Source organism: Balaenoptera borealis (genome assembly GCF_965194805.1).
Source record: "Balaenoptera borealis genome assembly, chromosome: 6".
Classification (NCBI taxonomy): domain Eukaryota; kingdom Metazoa; phylum Chordata; class Mammalia; order Artiodactyla; family Balaenopteridae; genus Balaenoptera; species Balaenoptera borealis.
The window spans coordinates 7807447-7822307 of NC_138863.1; the positions used below are offsets into that span (position 1 = coordinate 7807447).

The 14861-nt window shown below is 42.5% G+C and overlaps 1 protein-coding gene across 5 annotated transcripts in view; it reads right to left on the reverse strand.

The window, feature by feature from the left end:
• DIS3L2 (DIS3 like 3'-5' exoribonuclease 2) overlaps positions 1 to 14861 on the reverse strand; it is a 370836-nt gene that overhangs the window by 209615 nt on the left and 146360 nt on the right. For all 5 annotated transcript variants that reach the window (XR_014245636.1, XM_082395568.1, XM_082395569.1 and 2 more), the window contains exon 7: positions 2829 to 2929. Coding sequence is in view for 4 of the 5 variants with exons in the window: in XM_082395568.1 (XP_082251694.1) it covers positions 2829 to 2929 (101 nt within the window). In the remaining variant the exon portion in view is untranslated. The remainder of the gene's footprint in view (positions 1 to 2828; positions 2930 to 14861) is intronic.

Sequence of the window (14861 nt, forward strand, 5' to 3'; positions counted from 1 at the left end):
TAGTTACAGTGACAATTTAGTTTTCAGAGCCTTTGCAACGCTATTTTGATATGTTTGGTTGACAAGGTACCACTGGGGCTCCCATTAGTTTCTGCTGGTACTGCTGAGGGGCTGGAAGGAACTTCCTGAGGCCTGGGCGCCTGGCTGGTCTCTCTAACGTGGATGAGGAACACATCCTAGCCCACGTCCATGCAGAGACAAAGAGGCTTCTCGTTTAGGGTTTTTGGGGTAGTGGCACCCCCTTCGACTGGTGCTACCTGGCTGCTCAGCATCTCTGGGTGGGAGAGGGGCATCTCAGGCCCATGAAGATAAAGAGGTTTCCTGGACCACATACTTGTGGTAGGATCTCCCTTGCTAGTGCCACCTGGATGCCAGGTGTCTCTGGGTGGGGGAGGGGAGTCTCATACTTATGAGGACAAAGGGGCTTCCCAGGCTGGGCTGCTTGCTGCGGCAGGATCCCCCTTACTGATGTGCCCCCAGCTGTCTGTTACCTCTAGGTGGGGGAGGGGAGTCTCAGGCCCATAGGGACAAAGAGACTTCTGGGGCTAGGTCACCTCTGTGGCAGGATCCCTGTTGTCAGGGCCACCCAGATGCCTGGCATCTCTTGGTGAGGGAGAGAAGTCTCAGGTGTGGTGGGGAAGGAGAGCCCTTTTCCTGGCCACTTGCCATCAGCAGAGGTCCCAGTCGATCTGTCTTACAGGTGCTGCTGGGATCGCCTGGTGCTGTTGGAGGGCCACCGGTTAGATGTGAGTGAGGAACGAGTCTGCTTGAGCCACCTCCTATTGTGGGGCTGGGATCCAGAAATCCGGGGCCTGGGTCCCCTTCTGTTGGTGGAGGGCTTGTAAAGTCCCCTGCTACTACATTGTTCTTCTAGCCCTAGAGTCCCTAGCTAGTTTGCCTTCCTCTTTTCATCTTTTAGAATTCTCCTTTGGTTGTTTCTTATTATTGTCCAGAATTTGTAGCTGTGCTTAGGGGGGAGGAGCAAGGAGAAACGAATCTATGCCATCTTGTCTGATGCTTTTCGTTTTAATGTTCGACAGAACAAGAAGTATACAAATCAGCATGACATTACTCATGATTCATGTGTTAGCTGTCACAGAAATGACTTTACCACACTGTAAGTTTTGCCTTGTAATTTTAGACTGAATTCATTAAGAAACTATACAAAAACAAATAAACCCCAAAACCAAAAATAGCAAGAGAGGGAGCACCATTGGGGGGCAGCAGCAAATTGCAGAACACAAATTCCACTGACAGAGGTTGCCTCTACTCAGCTCTGACCAAAGTCATTTAAGAATGTGGCCCACTGTTGCTGGATGTTTTGTTTTGTCAAGAGACGCCAGAAGCCTGACACTCCTTTTTTTTTTTTTTTTTTTTTTTTGTATAAGCTATTAAGCCAAAAATTTTAAATATTGCACAGGTCAAGCAAAACACAAATTTGTGAGCCAGACCCAGCCCTCGATCTTTCCGTTCATTATATTCTTTCACACCTATCATATTGCCTAGTATATGGTTAGTATTCAAAATGCTTATTAAAATAAAGATCTAGATAACTGAATGGGCAATTGGCAGGGGAGACTAAAATATATGTAATATAATTTCGAAATTCCTCATGTCGATATGCAGGAAACACTCTCCTAACCAACTTGCTAGACTGAGTGGCAACGCCGCATTCCCAGGTTACACGTGCTGGCGGATGCCTCTGGTAAAGGAAAACCTCATGCTATCACATACTCCATCCTTTGTCATTGTACCACTCCTTCCACCAGGAGCTATCTGCATAGCGAGGATCAGCTGTGTTTGATCCCATATCTGAATGTCACTAGCATATATAACTTTTTTTTAAAGATTTAATTTTATTTATTTTTGGCTGTGTTGGGTCTTCATTGTTGCGTGAGGGCTTTCTCTAGTTGTGGCGAGCAGGGGCTACTCTTTGTTGTGGTGCACGGGCTTCTCCTTGCAGTGGTTTCTCTTGTTGCAGAGCACAGGCCCTAGGCACGCAGGCTCAGTAGTTGTGGCTCGCGGGCTCTAGAGCACAGGCTCAGTAGTTGTGGCGCACGGGCTTAGTTGCTCCGCGGCATGTGGGATCTTCCCGGACCAGGGCTCAAATCCATGTCCCCTGCATTGGCAGGTGGATTCTTAACCACTGCGCCACCAGGGAAGTCCTAGCATATATAATTAAAAAATAAAATTGAACTACGCAAAAAAACAAATTGCTTTTGTTACTGGATAACTAAATTAAATACTTTGGAGAAACTAAAAAATACTTATTAAAAACTTACTTTTGAATTAGATATGGTCGTGACAACAATAAAAAAAATTGGAGCAAAAAACTAAAAATCTAGAAGGAGTCTACATTCATATTGCTTCACCAGTACCTAAATTCTCACTCCATTCATTCATTTATTGCCGTGCCGCATGGCATGCAGGATCTTATTTCCCCGACCAGGGATCGAACCCGTGCCCCCTGCAGTGGAAGCGCGGAGTCTTAACCACTAGACTGTCAGGGAAGCCCCTCTCACTCCACTTTACATAAACCAAACTGGAAATCATAGATGTCACATTACAAGTGCAGTTTATGCAGAAAAAGATAATGCAGAACCTCAATAAACATACCCATACACAAAGAAAAGGCCTTGGCCCTTCATCCAAAGACAGACAAATGAATATATGTTTAAAGTTATGAAAAAGATTCACTTTTTATGATTCCCTGCTTCCACTGACTTTTCTGATTAACCGACCAACTACAGTCCTAACTGAATTGTATGAGAGGCCTCCAACAGGTAGCTCAGCTACCAGCCAGACAAGTGAAGAAAACAGGCAGAGACCTTTGCTGATCTCTGCAGCGACTTCTCTGGTAAAGCTCTTGTGTCCTGTGACATGAAGGTGTTCTCGTCTTTTGTAACTGGTGCACCAGCATCCTCTTTTCCTAATTTAAAAAAAAGAGAAAAGAAGAGGAGGAGGAATCAGGTAGACACATACCTATTAGGCATACAGACTCATGGGATTTTTAAATTCAGAGCTGCAAGGATTCTTGGATACCATTTACCCCAAACTACTCATTTTACAGAAAAGGAAACCCAGGCCCACAGTGGTTAGGTGACTTGGCTAAGGTCAATTACGTCACTAACTTGTAGTAATGCTCACACTCAGCAGGCCACATTTTATCTATTTAACGTTATTCATATGTTAGGCATCATACAAGTGGAGAGCATCAAATTATGCTGAATTAAACTAAATCGCCTATGTGTCAAAATGCCAAAATAACTAAATGTTATACACTGCCCCAGCCCACAATGAAGAATAGAGATAGGTTAACTTATTATGCACATCTGCTGAAATAAAACAAAATCAAAATAAATGTTAACTTTTAAAAGTACTTTGGTACAGCCATAACAAACAAAATGGTGGAAAATAGATTATATTTATTAAATAAACAAATAAAAAAGCCAACCCTGATTTTCCTGGCTTTTCTTAGTGACATTATATAAAGAGTAAAGTACTTAAAGTCTTTTAATGTTTAATTTCCTTTCTTAAAAAACTTATAAAATTCACATTCACCCAAGAAACTGAAACCACTAAAGAGGGAGTTAGGCTCTGGACCAGAAGTATTAAAACCACTCATGAAAAAAAGCAGCAAATTACAAACTTCTGAACATTTAATATTTTATATTTTCATGTGTTACATTAGATTTCCCCCACAAAATATTCTTATCCAACTCTACTGGAGTTTCTGGATTCTAGGGGTCACTACCAATTCATGTGGGACCCACTCCAGCTAGCTAAGAGAGACTTGTACTTATCATCATTTAGACATTACCAAGGCCAAAATAAATAAATAAATCCTTTTCAGGACTGGCTGCCTCTTAGCAAAGGCTCAGCTAAAAGCCAACTTTACTCTGGGCGTACTCTGGAAACACTGACATGATCTGACCTACTGGGGCTTAAGAACAATCAACTGTATGCTTTTCCATCTATGCTAAAATCTACCTACCGTAGTGCCCACTGAAAGCAGAATTCTGTTTTCTAAAAAGAAAAACAAATGAAAACTTTCCCATTGTCGATCACCCCCTTTATCACCCTGTAAAAGAGGGACATCATCCAAGTTCATCTTTTATTTTAGACCAAGTTCAGGATTCCAAAATCATCAGATGCTTTCAGAACAACATCTTTTATACTCTTAGGGAGAAAAAAACCCACACAAGTTGTTGACCAGTTCCATAACATATCTTGCCAATGTGTTCTACAGAACAGGTAATTCAGGAAAGATTAGGAGGCTGGAATTACCATGAACAAGTATACTCTACCTAGATATCTGATATCCGAGTTTCAAGTCTCAAGTCTATGGTCTCAAGAGCTGGCAATCAAGACAGGGTAGTGAAGGTTTTTCCAAGACAGCCCAAATCCTGGGCATGCGGCTTTCTGTAACGGTCACTGATGGCTTCAGATTCCATCCCAACAACAAGCAAGTCTTCTGTTCCAAAGGTTATGCCAGGTTGCATTCAAAAAAAGAGGGCAAGCCATGCAAGTGGGCCCAATTATGATTTTCAGAGATCACACTTGCACATGACCTTTTCAGGTTCTGTGTTCATAAGGATATCCTGGCAGAAATAAGGCTTTGTTCAGACAAAGATGCACTCTAATAAATTAAACTGAAGCTTGTAGCCTTACAGGTGAGCACCACAGATACGTTCAATGAATGTGAAGAAACACACTGCCAGTTTAGAAAAGTGAATCACCTTAACAGGTTTCCAACAACTACGTCTTGCCACACCAAGTAGCAAAGTTGTCAATTTAATGAGAGAAATCTATCGCATTGTTTAATCACAAGATCATTTGTTTCTTCATTTATACCATGTGTATTTACTGAGCACTGGGCATTGAGGATTCAGTGTGAATAAAAGAAAGATGATCCCAGCCCTTATGGAACATACAGTTTAATGTTGGAGTGATATTCAATAAATAAGCGCTCAATAAATATAGAATTATAAACTGTGATGAATGCTAAGAATGAAAGAACACTCCCAAGGAGGAAGAGAAGAGAACATATGATTTAGATTAAGAAGTCGGAGAAAGGCCCTGTGTGCGAGTGACATTTACGCTGAGATATGAGGATGGTGTGTGTAGGAGTTGCCCTTGGAGGAAGGGGACAAAAGACCCCGAGTGGGGAATGGTACTTGGGAAGGGGTGGAGGCGGGAAGTCCTTGGCACGATCAGGAACAGAAAGACCCTGTGGCTGGAGCACAGTGAGCAAGAACGGCCACGGCCACAAACGCAAACGAGAGGCAGCAGGAGTCGAGTCAGATGGGGCCGTGCAGAAGTTAAGAATCCTGAGTTTAAACCTACATACAATAGGAAGCTGGCTAAGGATTTTGTTCAAGAAAGTGACTGCCTAACTTGAGACTCGGCCAACCTAAGAGGGGATGTTGGGAGACCAGTTAAGAGCTATCGCCAAAGTCCAGACACGAGAGGATAGTGCTACAATACAGGCACTGGAGATGGAAATAAAAGGATCAATTTAAGAGATATTTTGGAGTTGAACTAATAGACTTTGGTGGTAATTAGATGTGAGAGTTTAAGGATTATTAGATGTAAGAAATAAAGGATTGCTTCAAGCTTTCTGACATCTGCAGCTAGGCTGATGGAGGCATTACTGACACAGGAAAGACTAGAGAAGGCAGTGAAAATCAAGGGTTCTACTTCAGAGGTGGTTCTATTTGAGAGGCCACCTGTGAGATCTTCAAGTGATGATACTGAGTAAGCAGTTCAACATGAATATCTGGAACTCAAGAAGACAGATCTGCACTATGGCTCTAAGTATAATTTATATGCCAAGAACTTCCATATTTATAGTTTTCCAGCCCAAGTTGCAGAGAAGAAATTCAAACCCAAGTCTCTTCAACTACTAAGTTCCTGAAGCTCTTCCACTGATACATCCTCAAGTATGAAGTAATGTGCTGTCAGTGTTAAGGAAATAAGAAAGATTCACTGAGGAAGTGAGTTGGGCTTGAAGGATATACAGACGTTTTGGAGAAAGAATGTTGAAGGGCATTCCAGGTAAAGGCCAGCACTTGTACAATGGACCAGAGCTGTGAAAGAGCCTGACATGGTAAAGGATTAGTAAGAGATTTATTGTAGCTACTAACAGGTTGAGGACACAAGTGTTGGGCAGGAAGGGACTGGATGGGGAAAGGAACAAAACTGGTGGGGAGGTGGGATAGGTGCTATGGCAGAGATTCTAGTTACTGCCCAGTTTATCTATTCTCTTCTTTCCTACTAAGCAGAACTCCGTTTTTTTTTTTTTTTTTTTTTAGCTAGTATTAGTTAGAAGACTACATTCCTCAGTCTTTTTGTAACTAAGCATGGCCTGTATGTCTAAGTTTTAGCCAGTAAGATGCAGGTTACAGTGTTGTGATTTAAAGGATGGAGGCACAGCCTTCCCCTCTTCCTCCTTCTTGCTGGCTGGAATGTGGATGTGGCAGCTGGACCTCAAGCACTCATCTTGGTCCTGGAGGCTACAGGACAACAGTGCATTCTGCTGTGCACAGCAGCACAGCAGAACTGAAGACTGTGGAGCTAACCTATACACCTTGACCTGCCTACCTCTGTTCTTCTTTTCTGTGAGATAGAAATAAACTTTCTTGTTTAAGCCATTGATATTTTAGGATTTAATGCCACTCTCAGCAGAACATACTTCCTAACACACAGGTCCAGACAGTGAAACTGATAAGCCTGGATACTATCCTACAAAGCACTATAAAGGCCAGGGACACATACATTTTAGAGCTATGAATTTGGTAGCGTTCCAGAGTGGAGAGACAATAGTAGCAGAGAGCTTAGGAAGCTGGGGTTACAGTCTAGATGAGACGCAATCAGAATCTAAATTAAGACAGTGGCAGTGACAGTGAACAGAGGCAAGATTTGAGAGAGATTTATGAGAAGGATGCTGCAAAGTGCGTCTCCATCACTATGAATGACTTAGTACAAAAAAGGGGCTTAAGTTAAAAGAGCTTTTGATTGACTATCAGGGAAAATGCTTTCACAGAACGATGAAACTCCCTGATGAATTACTAGAAGAGGGCAGAGCTGCCGGCAGTCCTCAACGAAGGAAAAGTTTATGTTTCCCCACAGCCTTCAGTCTGCCGTACTGAAGGCAGAGCCGGCCCCATGCATTCTGTGGCCCCTTCCAGTTAAAAATGTCCAGAAACTAGTGACTACCAAAATTCTTCATCTAAAAAACAGAATTTTCTAAAAACTGGACACACTACAAATATAAGCAACTGCTCACTATATTCTCCAAAAACAACACTCTAGGAGGGAAAATCCAGTAAAATCCTAATCTCTTTATACAGATTACCTGAAACTTCTATTTTAAACATTCAAAAAGTAAAACACCATGGTTTGCTGGAGTTAGCATTGCCACTTCCTTAAAAATGATTCTGATTTGGCCTTCTCATACACAAACAATGGACTGACAAGGCTGATGATTCTTAACACTTGACAAATTCATCAGGTTTTCAGATGATTAGACTGTGATACTAAGTAAAGGCAATGTGAAGAAAAAAGCAAGGAATTGGGCAAAAAGGTGTTTCAATCTTTCCAATTAAAAGAGTGACAAACTCTGACAAATCCAAGCTTTCTCATCTCTGAATGAAGGGTCACAGAAATTTACAATTTCCACCAAGAACTCAATGAAAACTGTAATATAAATTGGTCCATGAAAACAATTCCCCTCAGATCTCTCAAAATCAACCAACGAGGAAAAGTTACTTTCTGGGCCCCTCTCCCCAGTGAAATGTAGGCATGACAACACAAGTCCTCACAGGGCAAGGTAACATTCATGTTCGAATAATTTTCTGGATGTCCCTGGTGGCACAGTGGCTAAGAATCCGCCTACCAATGCAGGGGACACGGGTTTGAGCCCTGGTCCGGGAAGATCCCACATGCCGCCGAGCAACCAAGCCCGTGTGCCACAACTACTGAGCCTGTGCTCCAGAACCCTCAAGCCGCAACTACTGAGCCCGCACGCCACAACCAGTGAAGACCGAGTGCCTAGAGCCCGTGCTTTGCAACAAGAGAAGCCACCACAATGAGAAGCATGCGCACCACAACGAAGAGTAGCCCCTGCTCACCACAACTAGGGAAAGCCCGGGCGCAGCAACGAAGACCCAACGCAGCCAAAAATAAAATTAATTAATTAATTAATTTTTAAAAAAATAAGGAAACAGTCTCCTGTGACTATGAAAAACAAACAAACAAAGAATCATTTTCTGTGCTGCAAGTTTGCCAGTCCAAGCAAATCTCTCACCCTGAAATAAAGCTACTGCAATTGTACGGTGCCACAGAACGTTCACAGTGTGTTCACATACATCACCTCATTTGATCCACACCATAACTTCATACAACAGGTACAGTGGATATTGTTATTCCAGTTTCACCAAGGAAATGGAAGTACTGAAGGGGTAGAGCCAGCCGAAGACATCATTCAGGGATCCTGGTGCTAACTGTGGCAGCCTGTTTTCCACACAAGCAAGAATCAGAGCATCATGGGAAGAGCCATGAAAACCTACATCAAGATATTGCTTAAGTGGCCGTGGGACTCCCTGAAATGCTGGCGTCAACTCAATGAAGGTTCTGAATATCTGTGGAGTGTCAGGCACTACAAATAACCCTGGTTCTGTCCTCCGAAACTCGTGTACTAGAAATGAAACAAAATGCAAACAAATACTGAAGTACATGGAGTTGGTGACTGCTGGCAAGCAGTGTGCCCAAAGGCAGTGAGAAGGGAGCCAGGGAGTTTGACAGTGAACCCCCGAGCTAAAATGGGAAGGCTGAGTAGGAGCTGGCTAGATGGATGGGCATGGAGAGCATTCCAGAAAGGAAGACATGTGTAAGGCACATAATCAAGAGTAAAATGAGAAGGACAAAGGTTCTCTGTGTCTAAATATGTTGCAGGGACCAGACCACGAAAGGCCTCACATGACATGCTGAAGAGCATGTATTTTACGTTTTAGGGATGGAAAGCCACTGAAAAATATGAGAATAACATAATCAGAATTATACTTGATGAGGAGTCAAGGGTTGGCCTATTGCTCCTTTGAAGATAATCTGTCTTTTTCTCTAGCTGCTTTTAAGATTTTCCCTTTGGTTTTCTGTAGTTTCATCTTGATGTATCTAAGTTTGGATTTTTTTTTTTTTTAATTCTACTTACAATCATTGGTTGTAAATCTGTGGTTTGGTATCTCAACTGTTATGGAAAATCTCAGCCATTATCTTTAAATTTCACCTTCGCTCATTTTCTCTCTCATCTCCTTTCTAGGTCTCTAATTAAACTTATTTAGACCTCACTCTATTCTCTATGTCTCTTACCCTCTCCCTCTGCATTTTCTATTGCATTGTCTCTCCATGCTATACTCTGGATAATTTTTTCTGACCGTCTTCCAGTTTGTTAATTTTCTCTTCAGCTTTATTCAATCTTCTGTTAAATGTATCCATTGAGGTTCTTCTCTTTAAAATATTTAATCAAATATATACTTTTCCTCATCCACTGAGTTTTAAATTTCATTACTGTTATGTTTCTTTCTAGAAGTTTTATTTGATTACTTTTTTAATTTGCTATGTCACATTTCATAGTTTCTTATTCTTTGCAGATATCTTCAAGTTTATCTTTTATTTCTTTAAACACAGTAGTTTTTTACAGATGGTAATGATTCCAATATCTGATGACGTTTATGAAGGGCTGTTTCTGTTGTCTGTGGCTGCTGATGACTCTTGCCCTTGGAGTATGGTTTCCTTGGGTGCCTGGTTATATTTACGTGCTGGTTACTGAATAATCTGAGGCCTAGGCAGAAGAAACCTTGCTTCTGAAAGAATTTCCACTTGATTTTGCCATACACCCAGAGGTACAACCAGCCCATAAACCAATTCAAGACTTGAGATTCCTTGGTTGAGCCAGTCAGCTTGAACCCGGGCTGCAATTCCACAAGAGAGCTGGTATGTTTCAGGTCCACCCTCACCGTGATAATGCAGTCCTTTGGGGTCCCAGCTTCTTGTGAGAAATCTGGGCTTTATTTCTGTCCCCCACAACCGCTGGTCAAACCTGCACTCTTGCATGGGTTTTCCACCCCAATTTTAACCTGGTAATGCCTGTGAGCTCTTTGATGCTTTAAGAAGAAGGCTGGGTTTGGTTTGGTTTTTGTATTTTATCTAAATAATACTTTTGGTTGTTTCAGTAGGAGGGTGCATGTCTGAATAAAAGTTCACCATTACTATCAACAGAAAGTCACTAGAGTTTGTATTTCAGAAATATTTTTCAGGTGGCAGTGTAGAGCCTAGCGAGTAGTGACAGGAGTTAAGAACAGGAGAGGGGCAGTGGTGATCTGTGCAGGAAACACAACAAGGAAGCTACTGTGATAATGCCCAATGTTACATTAAGCAAAAGCACAAGGGGTGGAGAGAAGAGACAGGTATTCTCACATTTCTTTTTCTCAGCAACCCCATGAGGGAAGCATTACTATTCTGGTTCTTATAGCAATCAGCAGTTCAAAGAGGTAAAGTAATTTATCCCAGGGTTCATCCAAGGAGATGGTTAGTAGAGATGGCATCAGAACCCAGTATGACTCCAATTCCAAACTCTTCTTACCACAGTATGATGAGATCTGGAAGAAAGACAGGTGCATGTGGGTGGGTTCCAATGAGGATGGGAGGGTTGCCAAAAATTTTCTAGTTCACTTAAAGACATAGAAGGATTTTAAATTTTAGAAGATGCCAAGTGATAAACAGCTCTCTAAATAACTTCACTGCTTCCACCCACAGAAATGACAGAGTAGTTAAAAGCATGAGCTTTGGGACTTCCCTGGTGGCGCAGTGGTTAAGAATCCGCCTGCCAGTTCAGGGGACACGGGTTCGAGCCCTGGTCCGGGAAGATCCTACATGCCGCTGAGCAACTAAGCCCGTGTGCCACAACTACTGAGCCTGCACTCTAGAGCCCCCGAGCCACAACTACTGAAGCCTGTGTGCCTAGGGCCCGTGCTCTGCAACAAGAGAAGCCACTGTGATGAGAAGCCCACACACCGTAATGAAAAGCAGCCCCCGCTCGCCGCAACTAGAGAAAAGCCAGTGCACAGCAACAAAGACCCAACGCAGCCAAAAATTAATTATTTTTAAAAAGTCATGAAACTTTCAAAAAAAAAAAGCATGAGCTTTGGAGTCACAAGACCTAAATTCAAACCTAGGTCCTGTGATCTTGAACTTGTGGCTTTGAACAAGTTACTCCCTCTCTCAATTTCCTCCTTTGGAAATCAGGAATAGTATACATGAGTTATGTTTACACGGAGTGCCCCGGCACAAAGTACATTAACAAAAATTGTTAGATATTACTACTCATGTTGTTGTCACGGTTATTATCATTAGCTCTTGGTAGTCAGTTTTGAGTGAATCCAACCCTGTTACCCTGGACACAACTGACTGGAAAGGACTGGTACACAGGGATGGCAACATTATAAAATGGGTCGCATTTCCTCATCTGTAAAATGTAACCCATCTTATAGAGTTAGTGGGAAGATTAAATGAAGTTAATGTGTGCAAAAGTGCCACAGTGGCTAGAACACAGCAAGCACTCAATAATTGCTATATAATATATATTTAGATTGCATGTGCTTCTCTGTATGCTTGGTGAATTCTGTGCAAAGTAAGGAGGGAGAAGAGATGGTGCCACATAGGTAGGCAGAGGCCAGGTCAACGTTACGAAGTTTGAATTTATCCCAAAGGCAATGGAGAGCTATGGAAGAAAGCAGTCAGGGGACTAATAATGGCTTATGGTTTAAGAAGTTCACACTGGTTGCTATATGGGGAACAGATTTAGAAGTGAAACCAGAGGCAGAAAGGTCAGTTAGCAGGTTACCGCAATAAATCAAACTAGTGGCAGAGGGAATGGAGGGTTCTAGATAGAGAGGTATTTATTATAAAAGGCAAAACTGACAAGATTATTCAGATGCTAGTTGGGAACTAGAGGCTGGGGAAGTTACAGGGGTAGAGTAAGGAATGGGAAAAACTGCCTAACTTCCTTATAACAGATGTTCTCAAAGTGTAGTCCCCTGACCAGCAACATCAGCATTACCTGGGACTCCGAGAAATGCAAATTCTCAGACCCCACCCCAGACCTACTGCCTCAGAACCTCTGGGGATGGGGCCCAGCCATCTGAACACACTTTCCAGGGGACTCTGACGCCCACTAAAGTGAAGAGCCACTGCTCTAGACAAATGAGCCATGACCTGCTATAGGAAGAGCACCTTCAGGCAATCGGGAGGGGATATAAGTTCAGTCGGACTTAGCGAGTTTGAGGTGTTGGATATTACATCTGATGCTTAAGAGAGAGTTTTGGGCTGGAGACAGAAATGAGCATGTCGTGTGCGTACAGAGGACAAATGAACAAGTAGACTGGTTCCCTCGGAGATGGTTCAGAATCAGAAGGGAAGACAGCCTAGGATAGAGCAGTGAGGAACAACATTATTTAAGAAAGTGCAAGTAGAAAAGTTTGCAAAAGAAACTGAGGTGTGATCAGAAAGGTAGCAGAATAATCAGCCTAATGTGAAGTCAGAGAAGCCAAAGAAAGCATGCGTTTCAGTAAGAAAAGTATGGTCAGCAGTGTAGACTTAGTGACAAGGTCACAGGAGGAAATGGAGTGAAGCAGAACGCCGTGTGCGGGGAACTGACTGCGGAGACGAGGGTGTGTACCAGGCTCCGGAAGGCTGGCTGTGAAGGCGGGGAACAGCACAGGGTGGAAGCTGCAGGGGGAGAAAGAAATCACACATGGTTTCTTGTATTTTTTTAAGATAAGAGAAGCCTGAACAGTTAATTGCTGATAGGAAAGTATCACTAAAGAAGGTGTGGTTGAAGAGGGCACAACAAAGAAAGGGAGGGGACCCTGGGCAGGAAGGGAGGGGACCCAGAACCCAGAAGGAAGGATTAACCTCAGGCAGAAGGTCAGAGAGATGCCAACTTCATTGTATCAAAATAAATGGAGGAGGGAAGGAGTCTAGACACAAGCCATTCCTAAGTAGAAAGCTGAGGGGGTTCCACAGGGGAAGGGGGCGGGCAACAGCTCTGGTTTTTTGAAACGTAGAAGCCAATTCATCTGTTGAAAAGTGCTAGAGAGGTGGGGGATACCTAATATATTCAGCGCTGGGTTCCACAGTCCCAGGGGAGGATCACATGCGAATGGCTTCCCAAAACAGTGGCCCTGAGCACGCCAGGCTCTGCACTCTTATGCATTCAAAATATTAATAGTAAAACATTTACAAAATAGTAACTAGTTATTGAGCACCTATGGCACACACCTGGCACTGTGTTAGATGATTCATATGCACTGCCAAATTTAATATTCTCCAATAATCCAATGAGGTAGGCAAGTATTATCATGCCAATTTTTGAGATGAGGCTCAAAAAGATCATTTAGGAAATGAGGCTCACGAACATCAAATAACATGCTTGCTCATGGATACCAGCTAGGAAATGACAAGGGCAGGATTCAAACCTAAGTCTCATCCTCTTCCCATGATGCCACACAGCCTTCAGGATTTGAACAGGATTAATGGAAGTGAGAATGGAAAAGAAAACATGATTTTTGAGAGATGTGCCTGAATGATAAGATACTGGGAGATGTCAATCAACTCTTGGGCCCATTTTGAGTTTGGGGTGACAATGGGATATAAGTATGATCACGTCCTTTACCCAAGCTGGAGATATGGTTCTACATCTTGGGGCAGAGATTGGGAATATCAATTAGATGATAACAATGAAAACACTGTCTGAAAGTAGACAGATGTGTATAGACTGGGGAAAGAAGGACTTCATATAAGAGAAACAGAATAAATAAATGAATGAAAAGAAAGCTAATACTCAAGCATTAAAAGGAAAAAAATCCCTTCACTACCCAAATTTCCTTCCTTGTTCTAATTTACAGACTGGTGAGAGATGAAGAACAGGGGGACTCATGTGTCAGAACTTGGTCACCCTTCTCCCCAGGCTGACCATGAAGATACCTTCAGGTTCCTGAGTTGAAGCTGTGCCTTGGATAGAGTGATTTTCGTGCCCAAACCTGAGTCCTTCACAGGGTCTTCTCAGATGGGGCTTCGCACTGATTCACATTCCCAGCTGTTAACTGTATTAATTACATCATCAACACTGCTTTTCTCTGAGCACTCTCTGCTCCAGATCTTTCTCTTGCCCAGGAGAAACCACTTTTAAATTTCTCTCTACTAAAGCTTTAATTGGCTTTTAGCTTCATGGCTCCCAAAAGACCCAAAATGTAGGCCCACATACTTATGTGCTCCCATCTGTAGCTGGCTTTAACTTACTAATTCTGCATCTTTCCCAACAGATGAATGACTCCTCCAAGTTTAAGTTGACTTCCATCTGAGTTTTTCTTAAAGGGAACAAGCTTGACCTGTTATTGTGACATGATCATTTCAACACCAGAAGCACAGTGTTTACTAAAATCTGACTAGTGTTTCTTTACCTGTCTTCTAAAGGCTAGCTATCCATCAAAACTTCAAGAAATGAAAAAGGTGCTGAGCTATCATAGAGGGTTAAGTAGAGACTGGCCTCCCCCCGCCAAGCATGGGAAGCTAAAGTAAATGAGTTTTGTTCTGTTTTGAGCCTGTGATCCACATATATCAAACATATATCTCTCTCATGTTCTAAGTCTCTTAAAGCACATGTGATATTTCATCCTATTGAACATTTCCAACAGGGATAATAAGATCCAGCCCACTGCTTGGGCAAAAGGGAAAGTATTAAAATGCTGCTTCTAAAGAGTCAGTCCTCTTTATCAATTCAATTCCTATTACCTAAAAATAGG